The following is a 23533-nucleotide window of genomic DNA, read 5'->3' as shown; positions in this document are numbered from 1 at the left end:
TCCCAAAAGCAGCTCAGGAATTTTGTCAGGCAGCAGAAACCACGAGCTCGAATATGTTCTGGAAGCACACTCCAGACAGAACTCCCTCTCCAAATTCCAGCTGTAAAATAATAAATACTGACCGTGGAATTATGGAAAGGAGGGAGGAGAATGATGCTTTTACCTCAATCAGGAGAGCTGAAGGATATAAAAAATTATTCTGCATACACCTGAGCAATTTCCTAATTACAGAACCAGGAACTGAAGTCACAATTTATCCTGACTTCCAGATTTTGCAGCCTTCTGTGGAGTGATTTGATGCTTGGTTTATATGTATTTTTAAAAGTTAATATCAGCATATTTCTCGATTTCAATCTCTGTCTGAACTACCCCTGCCTTCCTGACCAATTCACTGATGCCTGTCCCCTATACATTACCTCACATTTTAAAATCAAAATGTTTTGGTTTTAAACATTTTAAAACAAACATTTTTTAAAACATTTTAAAACTCTGTCCCCTGTAGTTTACCTCACATCCTCCCCCCAAAAAAATGTTCATTGCATCCCTTACAGGTTTTATCCCTCAAACTTTCTCTACTTATCCCCTAATGACAACCTCAATTTTATCCCCCAAAATATCTCCTATTAATCTCCTCACTTTCACATCAAATTCTTAATTTTCTCCAGCGCAGATAACTCAGATTTTTCTCCCTAGAATGTTCATTTTATCCCCAAAATGTTCATTTTATCCCCTAAAAATCCGCAATAAACGGGACAAAACGCCCACTTGCAGTACCGGGCGTTCGCCACAGGGCGGCAGCACTCTGCAGGGAAGGCCATTGCGCATGCGCCGTTCGCTTTGTTCCACCCCACTTTTAATTACGGGTGGAACGGGAATTCGGCTTTTTGGGGGGCTTTTGGTGGAATTATGATGTGATGTTGTTGGTTTTTTGTTCGGTTCGAAGGGGTTTTGTGGGGTTTTCTGGGGTTTTTTTGTTGTAGTACCACTGAGTCATGGTAGGCTGCAGTTCCTAAGGTTGACCACGTGGTGGCAGCAGCGACTGAAGTCAAGACGCCGTCCCGGACTTGATCTTTTCTTACTTTTTATTCTTTTACTTTATAAATATAGAAGTTATATTTGCCCTTTCAAACCCTACGGTTTTATAGCCAGAGCTTTCTTATGTGCTAAAATCCTGTATATCAGACAGCAGACACGGTTTTTGTTTTTAAAACAATTTTTACCTATATTAATTTTGTCAATATGTAAATATATATGTGTATCTCTGTGTGTGTCTATGTTTATGTATATATCTATTTATTGATTTTTATTTATATTTATAAAAATATTTTATATATTTATATGTATTTGTCAATATATATAATATATAAAATATTACATATCATTATATATATCTATAAATATATATAATACAATATATAATTATTTCTATGCTATGTATAATTACATATATTCTATTATGTATATAATTATACCTATAATATATATAACAGATAGAGATATAATTATATATGATATATATGAGATATATATCATATATATAATTATATAGTTCTCAATACATACCATATATATTTTTATATAATATATTTATTTTATAAATATATCTATTTTGTCAATACCTAAAAAATATATAAACGTATAAAGATGAGGAACTTTAAAAGTTTTAGTATTTACACACACACCCTCCCAGTGAGTTTTCAGGCATTTTTGAGGCTGTAAACTCCCTTTTTTTGAGGGTCCACCTGCCCCCCTTGATTCCCTACTCATCCTTTCCCTCATGCCACAACGGAGCTGGAAGTCAAGAGTGAAAATATAAACAGGGAAAAAAACCCCCAAATCTCAAGAACTCAATTTACAGTAAAAATGCTCCCTCTGTTAAATATATCCAGTAAAAACATTCCCTCTAGAGAAATTTCCTTTTGCAGTCACTAAACTGGCACAGCTGCAAACTGATGCCATGAAATTTTTATCTCCAAAATACACAGTTACCCTTCAAGGAGGGATTTTTAAGAAGAAGTTAAGAAATTACACTTGAATTATTTTTATTTTTAGCTTAATAACTAACTACTTGTTCCTCGCAATGTGAGCTTTTTACTAATTACACACTACTACTTTAATTTATGAAGAAGAAGGATTAGCTTCTGCCTTAAAATTTTTTATATATATATATATATATATATATATATATATATATTACTATATTTTAAAATTTTAAACGTTAGGTTTTCTACTATGTGATATTACACACTTTTATTTAAACTATACATTCATAATCTTAGTGCTGTAATTTAATTTTGGCAACTTTCTCTACAGCTTTAAGTTAAATGCAGTGTTCTCTCAGGGGTCAGCGCCTGTCAGCAGAGAAAAATTCTCAATAACCAGGGTTCCAACATTTAATAATCTTTTTCTCAAAAGGGAATTTCCCAACTTTCCATCCCTTAATCCCTTCTGCATCTCCTGGTCCCTCCAGACTCCTTGAAGCGCCATAAATTTCCAATCCCAGATGCCCAAAATTCCAACACCCTTTGGCTTTAATTGAGGCTCGCCGGGGTTAATTTTGGCCAAATTAACTTTTGGGTGATTGAATGGTGAAAGTAAAAGCAATTCAACCAGTGCTGGATGCTCTGGGAAGGTCTCAAAATGCAATTTTTGGGAAGGAGAGCGATCCCGGTTCTCCCGAGTATCCCAAATTGGGGATTGCGGGAAGCGCTCGCTGCGCATGCGCGGAAGCCCCGCCCGACCGGGATCCGCCCGGGCTTCACCCGGGATTTACCCGGGATTTGGGCCAGAACCGGGAAAACGGCCCCGCCCAGGTGGGTCCGAGCCCAGATGGCGGCAATCCCACGGGAACAGCCCCGGGATGAGCCGGGATCGGGAAGCGCCGGCGGCGGCGGCGGCACCGGGCAGGGCCCGGCCCGGCCGCGGACACGGCAGCGGGAAAAGAGCCTCGGCCCCGAATCCCTCAGGGAAATTCGGTCCTGAATTCCTTCAGGGAAATTCCAGCCCAAATCCCTCAGGGAAATTCTGTCCCAAATTCCTCAGGGAAATTCCATCCCAAATCCCTCAGGGAAATTCGGTCCTGAATTCTTTCAGGGAAATTCGGTCCCAAATCCATCAGGGAAACTCCATCCCAAATCCCTCAGGGAAATTCTGTCCCAGATCCATCAGGAAGATTCAGTCCTGAATCCCTCAGGGAAACTCGGCCCCTATTTCCTCAGGGAAATTCTGCCCCAAGTTGCTCAAGGAAATTCCATCAAAAATTCCTCAGGGAAATTCGGTCCCAAATTTGTCTGGGGAATTCCATCCCAAATCCCTCAGGGAAATTCTGTCCCTAATCCCTCAGGGAAATACGGTCCTGAATTCCTCAGGGAAATTCGGTCCCGAATTCCTTCAGGGAAATTGTATCCCAAATTCCTCAGGGAAAATCCAGCCCCAATCTCTCTGGAAAATTTGGTCCCAAATCCCTCAGGGAAATTCTGCCCCAAATCCTGCAGGGAAATTCCATCACAAATTCTTCAAGGAAATTTCGTCCCAAATTCCTCAGGGAAATTCTGTCCCAAATTCCTCAGGAAAATTTCGCCCCAAATCCCTCAGGGAAACCCTTGTGAGGGTATTTGGGAGCTGGGAAGTGAAAAACATCAACCTCCCGTGGGAGTTGCTCCCGTGGGAAGTTAATAATTAGTCCTCATTTCCTCTGTAAATGCAATTAAGGCATCCAAGGGCAGCAGCCTCGGGTGCTGTTGGTGTGGAGCAAACTTGAAGGGAAATGTGGGGGAAAACCCAGTTCAGTGATGAAAGGTGCACCTTAAAAAACAGAGATCAGGCAAAGGAGGTTATTCCTGATTTTGCTTTAATTGCAGCACCAAAACGCCCCATCAAGGCCCCAGGCTGGGGGAAGAGCTGGACCCGGTGCTTCCCTCCCTATCCATCCTTCCCACAGCGTCCAGGGGGCAGGGAAAATGGATGGCAGCAAGGAGGAATGTCTGGGAAACACAGGATGAGGTGTGAGGGAGCCCAGCAGAGTTGCTGGTTTACCCTGACACCCTCTGGGGGCTTGGCCACCCTTCAGGTACACACGGCTGTCCCAATCCCAGTACAGCCCAGTACAGGTGTCCTAATCCCAGTATAGGTGTCCCAATCCTAGTACAGGTGTCCCAATCCCTGTCTAGCTTTCCCAATTTCTGTACAGCCCAGTACAGGTGTCCCAACCCCAGTACAGTCCAGTGGAGCTGTCCTGACCTCTGTAGATGTTCAGTACATCCCAATGCAGGTGTCCCAATCCCAGTACAGCCCAGTACAGCTGTCCTAACCCCTGTAGAGTTGACCCAGCACCAGTACACCCCCTACAGCTGTCCCAATCCCAGTACAGGTGTCCTGATCCCTGTCCAGCTGTCCCAGTCCCAGTACAGCCCAGTAGAGGTGTCCCAACCCCAATACAGCTCAGTACAGGTGTCCCTGTCCAGCCCAGTCCAGCTGTCCCAGTCCCAGTAAAGCCCAGTACAGCCCAGTCCAGCTGTCTCAGTCCCAGTCCATCCCAGCAGAGCTCTCCCAGTCCCTGCAGTGACCTCAAAAGCCAGAGCCACCTTGGCACATCCTGCTGTTCCAGGTGGGACACACCACAGGATTTCCTGTGGGACAAATTCTGCCTTCCCTTTCTCCCAGGATCCAGCCACCACTGAGGGAGTGTTGCTACCTAAAGCTTTAAAAAAAACCCTCCAAAACAGTACAGGAAATATGAAAATGTCACAGTAAGATTGAAACTTCAGACTCTGAGGCCACATCCAGGGTAGGAGATTTGAGGTTGTAGGAGCCATGGAGGACAATTCCAGCACTGGGTGTATCCCAGGATTTTCCCTGCAGCCTCAGTGGTGATTCCCTGCCTGCAGCACGCCCTGCCCATGAATTATGCAGGTTTTTATCCTGCCCATGAATTATACAGGTTTTTCTCGGGTTACAGTGGGTGTGTTGACAAGGTGTCAGCCCAGATTCCCAATCAAGATGCCAGGGAAGATGGAGCAGCTGCCCCGTGAGGCTTCGTTAGCCGTGCCCATGATCGGATCACTGAGTTATTACAATTCCTAGAAATTGAATTCTGGCAATTCCAGTCTGTCACTCAAGCACCCTGATAGCCCAGCTCTCCTGGTGAGGTTTGAGGTGGCTGCTTTTCCACAAAATTCCACCTGGGAATTGTGCAGCAGTTTGTCCTTGTTCTGCTGCTCTCTTAAGGTTTTGTTATTTTTACTCATTTTTTAGTGATTCAGGATTTAAAAATGACTTTTTTCTAAACTCCTACAGTGTTTCTCTTCTTTTGAGAAAAAAAAACCAAGAACCTCTAAAGGTTATAATGAGTGATTTTAACACTAATATGGAGTGACAATTCTTGCTAAGGTTTGATGATTTTATGTCAATAAAAGCACAAGCCTAAAGCCATTTATTTATGATTGATTATAGCACTGATGAATAGAGTAACACATATTATCTTCTATTACATAGGGTCTGGAATAATTTTGTTTTCAGTAGATTGATTTTCTGAGAACTCTTTATTCTTCTGTTCATCCTGACCTTTCAAAAGAAATACCTTCCTTTCTAGGCTAGGTGGAAAAAACTCTTCACACCAGAGGCCATCCACATTGCACAGCCAGTTTATTCTTTAGTAAACCCTCATTTATGCAGCTTGATTTGTTTTCCACATGAGAATATTCCTGTTTCCCAAGGGTTTGAAGCTTCCTCTGAAAATGGCACCTTTTTAAAACCAATTATCCTCAATCCTCTTTAACCAGTGGCTTTGGTGCTACATCTTTTTAGACCTGGATATTATTTAATAATTTTTTTTTATAACAAACCAAGCACATAGGGTGATGTACAACTGCAGAATGTCCTCAGCAGTCACAAATCACTCACTATAAAGAAATTTCCTTTCTGCCTCTTTCTAGTTCTGCACAATTTGTGTCTCCTTGCATTGAGCAAAATGCACATCACCAGCCCTGACACCTGGAGAGTTCTGCTTTATTGAGCAATAACTTAATGTCAAATCAGCTGCCAGAACTCAGAGTTTACCCAATTCTCATGGAATTGTGGAGGATCCCTCGGGATGGGCTCCGTCAGTCCACCCAATACCTAAATGAAAATGTCATTTCACCACCGAATTGTTTTACCACAGAATTCCTTCATTCTCCAGCCTCACTAGAGCTATAAAAGAGGTTAAATATTGTCAAGTATTGTACAGAGAGATGCATATAAATCACATTAATATTGCTAAGCAGAGACACCACAGTTATGAAGAGATGAAAATCAGTTGGTAAGGAGCTGGTGAGAGATCTATTTTAACAAAACCAATTTAAAATAAGCATAGTCCTTAATAATCCACCATTAAGCATGTTCCTCAGTGCCACATCCACACACATTTTAAATACAGAACTCTAAGTCAGTAAGAACAAATACTGCTCTCATTTAGGGCTCTGCACAGGAATAAATGTAGATGGAGAATGAGCAGCAGCTCTGCAGTAATAGTTTGGAAATACAAGTAAGTAGAGAGCCAAGAATGAGATAATTCATTCAAAATTAGGAAAACTCTCTCTGCTTCAGCATCAAAACTAATTTTCCTCTCTGAAACCAATGCTAAAGCCCAGCTCTTGTGGATTTCTGACAGGATGGGTTTTGTTTCCTTGTTTGAGGAAGCTCTGGGGGCTTGCAGAGTTCAGTAGCACTGAAACCTCATCAGAAAAAAATCAGACAGACAAGTCCATTCCCAGATTCAGTGAAGTAATGGAGTAAACTCTGCTGAAAATTGAAAAGCTTCAGGAGAGACACTGATTAAAGTGATATCTGGCAGTTTTGCATTTGGCAATCAAATTATACCAGAGGACTAATAAAAGCAAGATACCTTAATGATCTAAGTCTGTATTTATAACATGATCTATATCTGTATTTATAACATTTTCATCAGCTCTGAAGTGTTAATCCCAGTTTTGAAATTCAGGCTGTGATCACTCTTGTTTTGCCTGCACTGATAGGCATCCTAAGGAATCCTAGAAATTCAGATTTTTTTTTTTTTTTCTGATGATTCTTCAGCCAGATAAAAACTCATTTCTTGCTCTTCCCAAGCCTTACAGAAACTCTTACTCCAAAGTGCTGGAGGCTGTAGGAAATGCAGCATCTTGTCTCCTTGGAGACCATAAAAGAGCTGTTTGTGTGAGCTGAACACACCCCACAAATGACAGGCCAGAGCCCAACTGTGTAAATCCTTCCAAAAACTTTTACTAATTCTGCTGGGAACAAAACTGTGGGGAAAAAAATTTTCCCAGTTCATAACAAGATGTGTGCAGTTATACCAACACTTGTCAGATTTCCTGTATCTTTACAAACAGACTGAATGATTTGCGTGGATTTAGTGAAGAGAGGATTTTTAGAAAAGCTTTTTGCTCATGAAGTAAAAAATGCATTTTTGAACAGGAAAATTCTCTTGTGCTTAAGGTTGAAGGGAGATAGGGGTGGGGAACAAAAATCAAATTCAAGGTCTTTGGAGGAGCTCATCACAAGTGTTTGACACTCAGAAAGACAAAAGTTGGTTCTTCACACTCACAAAGTAAAAATAAATAAAAAGTAAAAAAAAAACCAAACAACAAAGTTAATTTTACCCACAAAGTAAACTTCATGGATGTGCAGGATTTTCTTGCTCCATTCTGCTGGCCTCTTTTGGCTTTTCCAGCTTCTTGTCTCGTGCTGCTGGGGGTGAAGGAACAGGGACTGTTCTCCCTTATGTTTGGGTGCAGAATTTGGATTTAGATGTTGGTTAGTTTTTATTTATATTACAGTTTTACAAACTGAGTTTTACAGTATTTTATGTTGACAAATTTAAAATGGAGCTGTATTTTTTTCCATAAAGGTTTTTAAGTATAAACTGTTTAATTAAGATATGACACTTCAATTATTTTTACTTTTAACTTAATAACTAGCTACTTGTGGTTTGTAATGTGGATTTTTAAAATCTAATTACACAATATTGTTTAAAATCATGAAGAAGAAGAGGAAGAAGAAGTTCAAGAAGAAGAAGTAGTTTTTCTTCTAAAACTTTTATATTGTTTTATATATATATATATTACATTTTTAGATTTTAAACTTTAAGGTTTTTATTATGTGAAATGGATTGAGAGGTTCACTGGAGGAACATCTACAGGTCTTGTGCTCTGTGCTTTGCCCTTGTGATCACTGAGTCTCTGTAAGAAGGGACTTGTACATCAATTATAGTTCAAATAGACTAAACTTGGCTTTCTCCCTTGAAAGCTGAATGGGAATTTTGTATTTTTTTAAATGTATCCAGTCTATCCTAAAGATATTTCCAAAGAGAGCAGCAGTAGGTATGATTCCCACCACCCAGTTTTGGTCTGATACTGAGAAAAGGAAACAAAAATTCAACTTACTCTGCATTAAAAAAATGCTTGTGATGGGGAAGGGAGAAAATTGCAATCACTTAAGTGTCTGAAGTGATATTTTACACTTTTATTTGAACTACATACTTAAAATTTTAATTTTTAACTTAATAACTAACTACTTGTGGCTTGCAATGTGAACATTTTTATCTAATTACACAATACTACTTAAATCTATGAAGAAGAAGGACCAGCTTCTGCCTTAAAATTTTTATTTTGTTATATATTCTAAAACTTTAAACTTTAGGTTTTCAACTATGTGATATGACACACTCTTATTTAAACTATACGCTCATAATCTTAGTTCTATAATTTAATTTTGGAAGTTTTCTCTATGGCTTCAGGTCAAATGCAGTGTTCTTTTGGGGGTCAGTGCTTGTTAGCAGAGAAAGTCTGAAATTCTCAGTAATTTTATCAGGGTTCTAAGAGAGAACCTCACTCATTGCTGTTCTTTATTTATTTCTCCCATTCAGATGCATCACCGTGCACGTAACACCCACGTGCAGAAGCCATGAATTCCAGAAAATTCCCCTCAGAAGCACGGAGAGCTTTCCCTGCTGCCAAAGCCCCCAGCCAGCAGCCATCCCACATCCTGGTGGTGGATGCCACCTCCCCTGGCTGGGCCAGCACCTGCTCCGTGCTCTCCGAGGCTCTGGAGAACGTCCTGTGCCTGGCCTGTGGCCTGGCAGGGCCCTGCAGGATGCCCCTGCTCAGCCTCTACGTGGTGCAGCCCCAGCAGGAGTGTCTGCTGCCCTTCACGGTATGCCCCAGGCTGTGCTGCTGCTCTGGGAAAAAAAAAAGTTAATTATTTATATCTAAATTCATAACTAAAAATCTGTATATAAATTCACATCTTAAAAATCGGCCGTTCTCAAAACGATCATTTCGCCGTGAGGTGAATTTCATGAAATTTCAGAAATTTCATGAAGTTGAAAAGGAGGAGTGGCATTTTTGATCTGTCAACCTGATCAATTAGGTTTTGTGCTCTTCCTTCCTAAAACATCTGTTTTGGAGCATCTGTTGCACCTTTTGTGCGCTGCTTTGTGCTGCACTGCTTCTCTGTCAGAATTATCACACACAGCTCGAGCTGGACAAATATTACCAATGTGTGAGAGGTTCTAGATATTGAAGGGGAAAGGTGCAGAATTAAAAAAAAATTAAATATATATATATATATGCTGAATATCTATCTATCTATCTATCTATCTATCTATCTATCTATCTATCTATCTATCTATCTATATATATCTGTGCTGAATTTGAGAAACATCCAGATGATTCTGTGATTTCAGGAAAAGTCCTCTAAGATTAAATCCAATTCTTAACCCAGCCCTGGCAAATCTACCACTTAACCATATTCTTAAGTGCCACATCCCCACAGATTTTAAATACAGAGATCAAAGTCAGTAAGAACAAATATTGCTCTCACTTAGGGCTCTGCACAGGATTAAATGTAGATGGAGAGTGAGCAGCAGCTCTGCACTAATCGTTTGGAAATACAAATATGCATCTTAAAGTTCACAAGAATTTTTGAAATCATCCTGTTAGAAATAATCACTCTGAGCACTCCCATTTAGACAGCATCAGTGTAAACACACAGGATTAACCCTTCCACTTTATGGTGGAAACATTCTGAAGAGTTTTGTCAAGTCTTCCCATCTTGAGAAAAATAAAAAGCCAGAGGTCAAGAGTAAATTAGCAAATGTGATCTGCAAGAAGACTCTAGCTAATGGTGGTGTTTGTTTGGTAGGAAAGGTTATAGATAATGTGACAAGGATAATATTATGACTGCTGCTTCTGATCAGCTGTCTTTTTTATTTAAACAACAATTCCTCATTTTGATAGTCACAGTTTTTAAAGGCAGAGGAGCCCTTAGATCACTGTTTTGTATGTTCACATCACAGGCTATTATATTTCACTAAAGTACCCCATCTTGTTAAAACTTCCTTCCAGAAAGCCATCTAGTTTTGATCTGAAGACAAGATGGGCAATCAAGTACTTCTCTTGATAATTTCATCCAGTGGTTAATAACTGTCATTGTGAAACCTGTACCTGGTTCCTAATTTGCATTTATTTGCTTTATCCTCCAGGGATTTCTTAATATTAAGAACCTGCTTGTATTTTATCCTTTCTTCCTCTAAATAGGAGTAGGTCCCTTCTCTGTTCTGGCTGGTAAATCAAGAACAAATGATAAGTTTAACTGCAAAACATTTTTACAATGATTTTAATAATTTCCAAGCCATTCTGTGTATTCACTCTGCTGATTTTTTGGCTGCTACATTCCAATAGCAGACATCAGCTGCTGTACTGAAGCTGTTTCTCAGAGCTGTGTTAGACAAATCATGAAGTCAGGAAAGCCCCAGAACTGAAAATAGAGATGGGGAGAGTACATGGGGAAGTGTCACATACACTTACCCTGGGTTTAACCTTTCCTCTCTGCTTGTTTATGGTCTCTGTTCCCACTGCAGGAGAGTCCATAAAGCCTCCCTGAAAAGGGCAGGGAGGGCAAAGAAAGAGAAGCCAGAATGAAAGTAGATAACTCTGGGGGAGAGTAAATGGTGGCAAGATAAGAAATCAGCATTGAAGCATCAAAAAATTTAATGTGGGGACTGAGTAAGGACTGAGCAGAGCCTTTGCAGCTTCCCACTCAGTCCCACTGACAGCCCACCCTGCAAACCAGGGCTCAGGGATGCTTCAGTGACCCAGAGCTCCTCACACCTGAAGCAAACAAGTCAAATGTTCACCTGCTGCCTCTTCAGTGGGGAAGGTGACCTCTGGCAGCAGTGGCTTGTACTGCTTTAAATAAATTCGGTAGAGTTCACTCAATATCTTTCCTGTAGCCACAATGTACCAGTTTAGCTGCTGTGTCTGTCTTCAGCTCTGAGTTCTTGGTGAGGCTCAGGTGAGCTGACTTCTCAGTGACCACCAGCCTTCCTCCACATTATGGAGAGGTATTTTATGTTGTTTACAACAATAAAATTATGTTGTTACAACATTTTATGTTGTTTACCAGCTATCTTGATTTGAAAAGACAGGTGTCTGCTAAGGAAGGCAGGAGCCTCCCTTGAAATGGAAAATGCAAACCCCTCCCTCTGAATTATTATGAATTTGAAAGTAAGGGGCTCTCAGGCAAAGACATGGGAGCAGGAATAACAGTTCTTTATCAGGGAAAAAATAAAATTAAAATAAACAATGCAGTGATACAAAACAACACTGCCAGAGTCAGAACAGAAGCTGCCCCTCTGTGTGTCAGGGGGTGGCACAGCCCCATCCCATGGGGGCTCAGCCCTCCTGCAGTGCCAGCTGTGCTGCTGCTGGAGCAGGGATCCTGCACAAGGGGGGAGTTTTCCTCTGCAGCTCCAGGGCTGCTGCAGATGGGCCTGGGCTCCCTCTGGGAATGCAGGGCAGCAGAAAGCTGCTCCTCTGGGAATGCAGTGGGCAAAGGCTGCTGTGCTGTTCCAAACCTCAGAGTGTATCCAGGTAGGAATGCTTGGCTCCTCCCCTGGGCAGAGCATCTCCCAATGGGATGATGGAATTTTATCAGCCATGCAGGGACACTCACTGGCCCATGAACAGAAAATAATTAATAATTAATGGCCCATGAACAGCAGAGATCTCCTGGAGGGAGGATTGGTTGTGGAATAGATAAAGTAAACTGCCCAATGAACAGAAGAGAACTGCCTCACCTCTAACAGATTGTGACCCCATCCTTTCCTGCTCCCTGAACCCTGTTTTGCAGCAAGTGAAAGAAAACTTTGCCCGAGTTCAAGCCTGCATTTCAGAGCTCCGCTCGCTCCCGGCTGAAGGCTGCTTCCCCAAGGGGGGGAATGGAGTGCTGCAAGCTGTGCAGGATGGATTGCAGCAGTTCAAGCAGTACAGCAGGCACACAGCAGCAGGAGGCTCCACAAATAGTTCTGTTGAGGTAAGAAAATGCTGGGAGGGGAGTGGGAGCCATCCCACATCGTTGTGATTTACAAATGTGTATTTAATGTGCAGTGAAAATGCAGAAAAGTTTAGGTATTCAGCACTCTGGATGTTACAGAGATCCACAGAAGTCCTGAAGGAAGATATCAAGTCCTCAAATCCCTCTGGACAGGTTTCTGTGGAAAAGGGGACACATCTAGGGAAAGCTGTCCTAGTCCAGGATCTGATAGATTTTGGTGGATTTTGGTGGACACACTTTTGGTGGATTTTGGTGGCTGTGTTGTTAGGAATGTGTTATTTTGCATAAAGAGGAGGGAAGCTGCCAATGACACATGAGACCAGATGTGTGAATGCAAAAAGCTGAGCAAGGTTCACAGGAGGAAGTGTTTTTTTAAGCAGTATCAACTGACATGAAAGGACAGGGAGTTATGGAGGGGAAAGGACTCACACAGGAATGGTGTTTTCCTCTGGACAGCAGAAAATACCAGCTCCAAACAATCCTGCATTTCAGACTTCCCAGGCTCAGGGTCCACCTGCCAGTCATAAAAAACAAATTGAGATTCCCACAAGTGAAATTTGCCAGGTCTTTCTGCTTTTTTTAAGTCTTTAAACCCTTCCAGAGTCTCACAGAGTCACTCTGTGATCAGGCTGCAATTGAGACTCACTCCCAGTGTCTGCCTATGAAACTTTTCTACTGATTTTCTGCCTTTCTTGAGGCTTTAAGGTATTTTTCCTGACCATTTGAAAGGTGATTTGTGCTTAAAAGCTGGGGGTTGGAACAAACAGAGCATGTTTTGGACACAAGACCTTTTTTGACACACAACAAAATCTAGGGCATTTTCTAGTATACTTGAAGGAACAAGCTACATTAAAAATTAAGTTAATCCATGGCTACAGGGAGTTTTTATTCCCCTAAGCTGTCCTTCTAGGCTAGTTCTTGTAGATTATGCAATTATTCTTCTAGTTCTTCTAGATTATGCAATTTTATTGTACTTCTCTTTGCAAGGGGATGTAAGAAATGCTGCAGGGACAGGCTCTGGTCACTGACAGGCAAGAGGGAGTCTTACCCTTACAAAAGGCCAAAAAAAAGTTTCAAAAAAGGCCTCTTTCTGCTCCAGATACTTAAGTGATTGCAGTTTCCTCCCTTCCCCATCACAAGCATTTTTTAATGCAGAGTAAGTTGAATTTTTGTTTCCTTTTCTCAGTATCAGACCAAAACTGGATGGAATCCCACCTACTGCTGCTCTCTTTGGAAATATCTTTAGGATAGACTGGATACATTAAAAAAAAATACAAAATTCCCATTCAGCTTTCAAGGGAGAAAGCCAAGTTTAGTCTATCTGAACTATAATTAATGTACAAGTTCCTTCTTACACACAGAGACTCAGGGATCACAAGGGCAAAGCACAGAGCACAAAACCAGTGAACCTCTCAATCCATTTCATGTTGGCTTAAATGTGAGCCAAAGCTAAAAAAAAAAAAGCTTATAAATCTTCTTTTGATATTTCAGCAAGATTTCTCCTCTCTCAGAAATGAGACCAGTGCTACCCAACATCTTCACCTCCCAAGAGAGAATTGGGGTAGAGGCAACTTCTTCAAGCTCTGATTTGTGTTTCAGATCACAATTCTGACCAGCCAGCCCAGCAGAGACATGGTAAAGCAGCTGGAAAAGAAGTTACAAGACATAGACCTGGTGAGCCTGCGAAGAATACAGGTCATTGAGGTTGTGAAGAGAGATTTCCTGGAGCCTGAGGATGTGGAGCAGTGTGTGCCAGCAGAGGAGGCCAGCAGTGGTGAGCGGAGGGCATTTTTAGGGAAGTTACGGCTTTGGGCACCATGACAGTCCAACATCTGCCACTTCATGTCCCTTAGGTCAGTGGGGACTGCTGTGGCTGGAGGAAATTTGTACCACAGAACTTCTCTGGGGCTTATAGAACTTACAGAGCTCCTGCATTGTTGGAGTCCTGGATGCTGAGAATTTTAGATTTTCTGTGCTGACAGACACTGACCCCCAGGAGAACACTGCATTGACCTGAGGCTGTGGAGAAGGCTTCCAAAATTAAATTATAGAACTGGGATTGTGGGTGTGGAGTTTGAATACAAATGTGTATTATCAAAACTTAGAGTTTAAGGTTTTAGAATATAGCAATATATGTAAAGCAAGATGGAGGTTTTAGGGCAGAGGCTGCTCCTTCTTCTTCACCTTCTTCTCCATGGGTTTAGTGGTTTTGTGTCATTGGATAAAAAAGTCCACATTGTGGACTTCAACTGATTAGTTATTAGGTTAAAAGTGAAAATAATTTAGGTGTCATTTCTTAATTGGATAGTTTAGCCTTAAAAGACCTTGTAGAGAGAGAGATGGGGCCATTTTGTAGCTTGTTAGTGAAATGCTGCAGAACTCACTGCTGTGAAACTGTGACATTGATAAGAACTAATAAACATCTGAGTCTGAACATGAAATACCCTCTCAAGTGCTTCAATCCCAGCCTTGACAGAAAAAGAAGCCAAGAACTGGCAGCGTGTTACTTCAGCTCATGGTGTTATTTAAAATTCATGTGTGACACAGCTTCACTATGGGGGTTAAAGAGAAAAAGGCATCGAGTTATGGGGGTAACACATCTGAGCATGGAGGAGAGCAGCAGCAGTAAGCAGGAGCTGTATCAAAGACAAAAAACCAGCTAATTAAGAGGCTTGGTCAGTGGCAGTAACTCTTCCCAGCAATGTGCAGCCTGGCAGAGAGGATTCTATGGGGATTTTTTAAGTTTTGAATGAGTTAGAGATGAGACTTCTGAGCTTTTGAGATGATGTGGTTTGTTTTTCTTATCTTCTGCATAGGCAGGAAGGATGAGTTCAGCTCATATCCTTACAGCATGGTTCAGAAGGCCTAAGACCTTTAGTCACAAGAATTTTTAGGAGTTATTGACTAATAAAACACTGCAATAATAAAGGATATTTATGGTTTAGACCCAATCCTTAAATATTTTTTCCTATGGACCCATGCTGCAGTGTAAGTTTTCTTAGCTAAGCATTTATGACACACAAACTCACAGTACTGCATTCTGATTTCTTTGTTGACCTTGTTTGCTACTTTTATTTTTTCTATATCTTAAACTCTAAAACTCTCAACTTTCTTTTACTTAGCTCAACATGCCTTTGCTTTAAACTACAAATCCAAATTCTTGCTTCTAGCACTTAACTTTGGAAACCTTTTCTAAAGTCTCAGATCAAATCTTTTGTTTAATTCCAAGCTTTGGCCTACAGGCCCAAAATTCTGAGAATTTTTTGTATTTCAGATTCCAACAGGATTAAAAGTGTTTATTTCTGTTTTTTACTGAGGAACAGACAGAGTTATTTGTTTCTCGCTGTTCATTTTCTTTCGTGGTTGCAGCAAATTTCTGGTCAATTGTCCCAGCAGGGACTGGGAATCCTGCAGGGAAGCCTTGGAAGGCTCAGCTCACAGAGGAGGAGATGCTCTGTGCCTCTCTGTCTCAGGGCTGCTTCAGGGAATGCAAAACCCCACCCAAATTATTTCTAAATGTGGATTTTTGTGTAGCCCTTTCATCCAGTAAATAGAATGAAAATATAAATGTGGACAAAAAAGCCATTGAAATGTCAAGGGATGAAATTCTAATTTTCTGAGTGGATGAACTATTTGCTCTCTAAGAAAAGCAACAGGGGATGAATAAGTCAGATAATTGGGAAAACGAGCCCAACTAGTTTATGATACCCATTGGAGCTCCCTCCTTCTGTTTCAGAAAAAAAAATCCATTTTCCTATTAAAAAATTACAGTAAACAGCATTGAATTTGCAAGATCCAGTGTACAGGAAGTGCAAGATTGATGCTGTATTGAACTAGAAAATAAATATTGGGATGCAGCACTTCATCAAGAGCTTCATTTCACTGAGGATATTTCTTCCATTAGTTGATTTAGGGTTTATTTGAACCTACTTACATTTTTAATATCCAGAGCAGGATCAGGATATCCCCTCCACAGTTTCATTCCCAGGTCAGTGCAGCTGGAAAAGACTTCAGGAGTTTGAAAACCTCACGTTGGCAAATCTTAGAACAGCTTTGAACATGCTGAGGTCTCAGAATCAGAGGAAACTGATTTAACTGAACCCTGTGGAGAGGACATTTGAGGTGGGAATAATCTGGGGAAATAATCAAGAGGATGCCTGGCCTTTGGATGGACTGGTCTCTAATTGATATAGTAATAATAATAATAATAATAATAATAATAATCATCATCATCATCATCATCATCATCATCATAATTATAATCATAATTATTATAATTATTATAAATATTTTATTTTATATATTACCATTTTATTGTATTATAATCATACTAAAATTATATATTATAATTATATTTTTATAATGATATTATAATAATTTTGTACAATCAATATATTATTATCATCATCACCACTATTATCATTATTATTAATAATTTATTATATATATTACCATTATATTGTATTATAATTATATTGTAATAATATTATATATTATCCATATAATTATACAATTATTATAATTATATAATATTAATTGTATACAATCAATATATTATTATTGTCATCATCATTATCATCATCACCACTATTATCATTATTATTAATAATTTATTATATATATTACAATTTTATCATCATTATATTGTAATTATATAATATATTATCAATATAATTATACTATTATCATGATTATATAATATTAATTTTATACAACCGATATATTATTATTATATTATAATAACTATTATTATCATTATTATTCATAATAATAAATAAGTAGATATAATAATACATAGTATTGTAATTATAATTATATTGTATTATAAATTATTAATATAATAATAGTATTATTCTATGATGATGATGATGATGATGATGATGATGATGATGATGATGATGATGATGATGATTATTATTATTATTATTATTGATGTTGTTGTTATTTCTCTTCCCCTGCCCCATTACACTCCCTGAAAGCAGCTGAGCCTTGCCAGACCTTTTGCTAACAAAGGTGAATATTTGCATGTGCTGCAGATAACTGCTCCCAGCTATTTCTCTTTGATAAAAACAAACAACAAGTCCTGCAGATAAGGGAGGAAGGCCTTTTTTATGACCCCAGCCCATCTTCTGCAATCCCAGGGCTCCTTGCTCTACCTGGGCTCTGCTCTCCAGGAAATTTGACACCCACTGTACAGGAGATATTGGCACCCCAACCTGTTTTTCCTACAGAATGCAGTGATTTTTTTTTTAAATTGTCATGTCTTGTGCCAGTTGCAGATGTGTAAGTGATTAAATATCTGTTACAGAGGAAAAAATTAAGAAAACAAAAACCAGGGAAATATTTACTGAGGGAGGAACTAAAGCATTTACCAGCCCCAAAACACAAATAATTCCCCTTGCCATCTGTGTTTTGCTGTTTGTAAAAGTTAATTACATTGATTTCCTGGTGCTTTGTCCTTTGAGCTGTTAATGCCTTCTTCAGTGCACAGTCCTGAGAGAATCCCAAGTCTAAAATCTGTAGGGAATGCATCCAAAACAGGATCACCCTGCAACAGTGAATTCTGCAGGGAAATGGGAGCAACACTCAGGGCAAGGGGCTGGAGGTGGGAACAGCTCAGTTCATGAAGAGCAGCTTCCAACTAAAAAAAAAAAGTAATAAAAGAAGTAGTAAAGAACTAAAAAAATAAAGGAATTAAATATCCTGGCAGCCAGGGACAGTCAGAGAGGACAAGGAAAGGTTTTTAGTACCAAGGGCAGTGTGAAAGATCTCCTGTTGTGAGTGGGAGCTGAGTCTGCTTTGCTGCAGACACACAACCAACACAATCTCTTCCTCAAGGCTGGGAGGTGGGGACAGTCAAAAAGTGTGTCCTGCAGAGCAGTTGAAGAATTACAGTCATTACAGTAGTCCTGGATTATTTGTCAGCTAGAACTTATTTCATTTCTGGGGATTTTTCTTTGGTTTTGGGGTTCTTTTACTGCCTAAGTGTCATTTTTGCCAAATGGCATTAGAAATGAAAAGATTTCTCAGTGTAGATGGATGCAGCACTTGTTTTTTAATCCCCTTGCTGGCCTGGTAAACACAAGGGGTGGAAAAATGCTATTTCTGCTATTTATTCCTCTTCTGAGAAAGCCTTTCCACATCCTGGCTGTATGGTAAAGCTATTAGTGCTACCACACTGCACCTTCTGGGTTTACCAGTGGTTATATTGCATGTCTTATGCAATTTGAAAATGTTTTTTTTTTCCCCTTCCTTTTATTTTATTTTTCCCGTTTAATTTTTTTTTTATCTGATGGACTCCAAGTACCTTCTCATGTGGATGCACCTTTGAGATATTATTTGTGGGTGGTTTGGTTTTTTTTTTTTTAGGTTTATCTTGTTTATATCCTGCCTAACTCTGCTGTCCAGCCTACATTTCTCCACGCTTAAAAGTTGTTGCTACATCAAACCCCATTTGTCTGCACCTCCAACAAAGGAGTTTAACAATTGGAATTGAAATACTGGTGCTTTTTCACCTATTTTTTCTTTTTTTTTTTTTCCTGCAGATATGGCAATCCTGGGAATGGACATCGAGGTGCAAACTGTAGAGGACAATGTCATCAGCCTGGAGATGCTGTTTAAAACCTGGCTCCATGACCATGGCACAGAGAGGGAGCAGCTCCATCTCCTCCTTCCCTCAGGAGGTTTTGGCCACGCTGCTGCACCCAAGAACACCTTAAGTATTTCATTTTCTCCCCCCTCTGCTCCTTTTCAAAGAGCTCCTGAATCCCTCAGCCTTAAAGGTTACCCAGGATTGTCCTATGGGCACCTTCCCTCCCATTTAGAGACCCAGGTGAGGTCTGTGGATAACTTGGAAAATCATCATGCTTACAAAGCTGCTCTTTGCTGCCACAGCTGCTGAGGCTGCAATTGTTTCCATTCTGCAGCAAAATTGTGCCTGGAGGGGCATGTGAATTTACAGGCACGTGGCCAAGGTAAAAAGGAGCCTTGAGAGTTGAATAGCCCTAAAAATTGTGTTCAAAACAGAGTCTGTGCCAGAGGTGCACTTAAATAAAGGCTGTTGTACAGAGAGCTGCACTTAAATAAAGGCTGTCTTGCAGAGAGCTCCATTTAAATAAAGGCTGTTTTACAGGGGGACTTGGGGACAGGTTGATGCCTTGTGGCAGGCTTTAATATTTTCCTTCCCCCAAGAGCTGCTAGAAAACATTAATTTTTAAGTGCTTTGAGCATGTCATGTGCTAAACATTGCCCATCTCAGTGACCTAAACCATTCTCCTTCTCCCAGTGTGCCTGAAGTGTGATTTGCAGGAGAGGCTGCTGGACCCAGCCCTGCTTTTGGGGACATCTGATGGCACTGGGAGAGCAGCAGATGCCAGCTCTCCCTGGCATCTGACAGCCTGGCCCTCCCCAGGTCTGCACAAACTCCGGGTGCTGAAGTGAGTGGTGCTCCTTGTCTTCCACTGGGTAACTGGGGGATGGTGTAAGAAAAGCTTCACTTTCTTTCCTGGGGCCTGCTGACATCACCAGGAGGCTCTGGGGTGCTGGTGAGTCAAATTCTGGTGTTAAAAACCCTCAGTTCCATCACTCTTCCTCTCATGGAACAGCACAGCCCACGTGCAGACCACAGTCACACCTGGTGTCACCACAGCACTCAGTGAGGGTGACACCACAGATGCCATTCCTGCTAAAGTTCTTTCACCCCAGTGAAATGTTTAATTGCAATAATTCTGCTCTCTCATTACCTAACAAGGCCACAGCAATTAATTGGGTGTCAGAGCCTAAGCAAAGCCTCACAGTGCTGTGATTTCACCAAGAATTCACTTTCCTGGCAGCAGTTCAGGGCAGAGCACAGAGATGCTCTCCAGTGTCTTTATAGGAAAAAAACCAGGATAATTTCTAAGCTGTTCTTACAATGCTGAGCACTAACATGAGCTGTATCCTGGCAGGGCTCTGAAGTCTGAAGGGGTCTGTGAGTCTGTACTCTATGGGCTGCCCTTCGTCATCAAGCCCACAAGCTGCTGGCAGCTGGACTGGGATGAACTGGAGACAAACCAGCACAGCTTCCATGCTTTGTGTCACAGCCTCCTGGTCAGTGGTGAAAAGCGCAGTGTGATGGGGAGGGATGGCCAGGGAAGGGACAGTGAGTGAACACCTTGTAACATTTGTCTGGCTGCATTTTAAACAATTTTAAAAGCTGCAGCCTCATCTCATGGGTCAGAGTTGGCCTTGTAGATCCTTCCATCTGCTGGGAAGATACTCCAGCTCATCAGAGCTTAGGGAAGACCCTCAAACCTTCCAGAAATGAGTGTTTGGAGGTGTGAAGTGCAAAGGCCAGGGTTGGAGTTAGACTTGAGATTTTAACAGCGAAAATAATTTACCAAGGCTTGGACTGTGGAGAACTGGCTGTTACTGACAAGCTGCAAACCAAAATTGGGTGGTTTTTTTAAGCACTGACTTGCTAAAAACGAACCAAATGCCATACTGTCCTCAGCCCTGCTGCAGAACAGTTTCCCTTCTGTGATGAGTGTTTCTGCCCTCAGCCCACGGTGGCAGTGCTGAAGGAAGTGGCTGATGCTGTTGTTCACACCTGGATTTTGCCCTTTAGAAAAGGAAGTGGATGCTCTTGGCCAGGCAGGAGCCCCAGAGCACGGGACCAAACTGGAACGTGGTGGTGCACCCCTATTATGTCATTGTCCCCTCTGATTCTGCCACTCTCCTGGTGAAAGCAGTGGCCATCAGAGAGCTCCTGCTGCCATCAGCCTTCCCAGCCCTCCTGGCTGAGCACCCTGAGCGAGTCAGGGGCCCCATCGAGGTGAGTCACTCATTATCAGCTCCCCTTATCACCTCGGCAGATAACAAGAGAAGGAAATGGCTGTGACAATGTCTAGTGACAGCTGGAGTGTGATGTTGCACTCCAGAACTCCTTCCCAGCACACAGCTTTCTCCATGGACAGCAAATACCTGTCCTTGGCAGCAATGTTGGTGTCTGCTGGGGGGAAGAGGCCTTGTGAAGCAGAGTTGGGGTGACAGTGCCCAGAAAGGGAGTTCCAGCTTGTTGGCTGATTCTGGACATGGGAAAGGGTAGGACTGCATCCTGCAAGGGGATGTTTAAATCCATTAAGATCTGTTTGGAGATGCCTCTTGTTCTATACACGGTTAAGAGTGCTCCTTATGGTTTGCAGCACGGCCAAAAATCCCTTCACCTTTCACTGCAGGGTGGGTGGTTTGGAGTGTCCACAACACTGTCCCTGAAAAAGAAACCAAAAAAACCACAAACATGCAAGCCCCACAGCTTCCACCTGTCACATCCTGTAGCAAACTCAAGTTCTGTCTTCCAAGCAGAGTGCCCTGAACAACTTGGAAGTGGAAGTTGCTTACAACCCCTTGCACCTGAAGAGCAACCTCTACAAACACCTGAAGAGCTCCTTGTACAAACCTCCCCACCGGCAGCAGCCCCAGCCCCGGGAGCAGCGCCCGGAGCGCCACCAGCCCAGGCAGGTGAGTCCTGGGTGTGAGCAGCCTGCATGGGCTCTGATGTGCCCTCCTGGCCAGATTCCTGCAGGAATCACAGCAAGGTGAGGCACAGCCAGCACCTCCCCACACAAGGATTTGTGTTTGGTCCCTGTCTTGCAGCCTCAGAGCAGAGCCAAAGCTGCAGTGGCTCCCCTGCTGATGGCTCCCTCTCCCCTCCAAACGTTCAGACCAGCAGCAGCAGCAGCCAGGAGAGGCTCCTGTGAGGGCTCCCTGCTCCCCAAGGAGTACGAGGAGTTCCTGCAGTGAGCAGCAGGAGCTGCCCCTGGGCAGCCACAGCTCCTGGCTCAGCAGCTGGCCGGATGTGGTCAGGCAAGACACCGAGCTTGGCCCTGGGCAGGCAGGCACTTCCCATCGTTTGTTCCTCCTTGTTGTTGTTGTTTCACGTTGTGTTCATCACCCAGCCAGTTCTGCAGGAAGTTTGCTGCTCAGGGACCCTCTGGTCAGAGATCCAGCTGTCCCCTGCAGCAGCAGCAGCACCACGTATTTCCTGTTCTTGCCAGCACACGTCACCAGCCTGCCTCCAATTTGGGTTTGTGAGACTGGGCCAGCACAGGCCACAAATCACAGATTGCTGTCAGTGGGAGCAGAAGAGCTGCAGGCAGGGCAGGGAGGAAATCAGACAAGGCAGGCAGTCGTGCTGAGCTGCCCTCATCCCACAGCAGCAGTTTCAGTGGCGTGGTTGAACAGGAATGAAACAGAGCTCTTGGATTTAATCTTAAAGCCTGGAGTTCTGCTCTCCATATGATTTGGTTGTTTCCAACGTCCCAGCTTGTGAAGGGGGTTGGAGCAAATGCCAAGCCAGAGCAATTCCAGAGAACTGCTGCCCAGATGCCAGCCTGTTTTTCAGGGCAGGTGTAGGGTAGGTGTGAGCCAAGGGCAGACTGACCAAGCCAAGGTGAGGTGGTCTCACTGAGCCCCTGATGCCAAGCACCAGCAGAGTTTGTGTTCTACTTACTTGGTTCTGAAAAGCTGTTCCAAAATAAAGTTATCCTCCACGGACCCCACTCCCTGCCTGTGGTTCCTGACACATCCACTGCTCTCCCACCACTGACCTGAGCTTCCTGGGAAACAGCTGCAGGAGAGCAAGGGCATGAGGCAAGCACCACAATCCCATCTCTTCTCCCTGGGATCCCAGCTCTGACAGGCTCAAAGGCATGGGCTGGCTCTTCCCATGCCTTGGCATCTCATCAGGCAGCTGCTGGGGCAAGATATTGAGGGCAGGTACCATGGAAGAGAGGGCAGACGTCCCTGCAGGCACAGGGATGGTTTGGAGCAGGAATGAACACAAAATGGCCCAGCCTGGGGCCTGCAAACCAGTAAAAAACATAAAAACTATAAAATCAGGTTTAGGGAGGGGGCAGCAGGGAGGCAACAAAGTTTTTGGAACCACCTCAGATTTCCCAAAGCCCATTAGGCTTTTCCCCTTCTCCTGCAGCAAAACCCCAGTGGAGAAGAGGACCCAGCAGAGGGGAACAGCCACAAACTGGTCCTGGCCACAGCTGAGCTGTGTTTTTACAGGACTGAGGCTTCCTCCTGCAACCTGGCCACCAGATAAATGCCCAGAGCTCATCACCTCATCACCAGCCTGGGGACCTGAACCTGCAGATTTCCCCAGCAGATTGGCTGA

General features: G+C 42.3%; 1 protein-coding gene across 1 annotated transcript; it reads left to right on the top strand.

The window, feature by feature from the left end:
- Positions 1-2723: 2723 nt before the first annotated feature.
- Positions 2724-22152, top strand: M1AP (meiosis 1 associated protein). Its single transcript, XM_030948472.1, has 10 exons — positions 2724-2813; positions 8903-9189; positions 12169-12351; positions 13972-14146; positions 18918-19091; positions 19658-19808; positions 20319-20460; positions 20978-21184; positions 21715-21870; positions 22006-22152. Exons 2-10 carry the CDS (start codon positions 8941-8943, stop codon positions 22150-22152), a joined length of 1584 nt encoding a protein of 527 aa, XP_030804332.1. The 5' UTR covers positions 2724-2813; positions 8903-8940.
- Positions 22153-23533: the final 1381 nt, after the last annotated feature.

The sequence above is a fragment of the Camarhynchus parvulus genome, chromosome 4 (assembly GCF_901933205.1).
Source record: "Camarhynchus parvulus chromosome 4, STF_HiC, whole genome shotgun sequence".
Classification (NCBI taxonomy): domain Eukaryota; kingdom Metazoa; phylum Chordata; class Aves; order Passeriformes; family Thraupidae; genus Camarhynchus; species Camarhynchus parvulus.
Note: the sequence above shows the minus strand (reverse complement) of the source record. Positions and strands in the feature narration are given on the sequence as shown.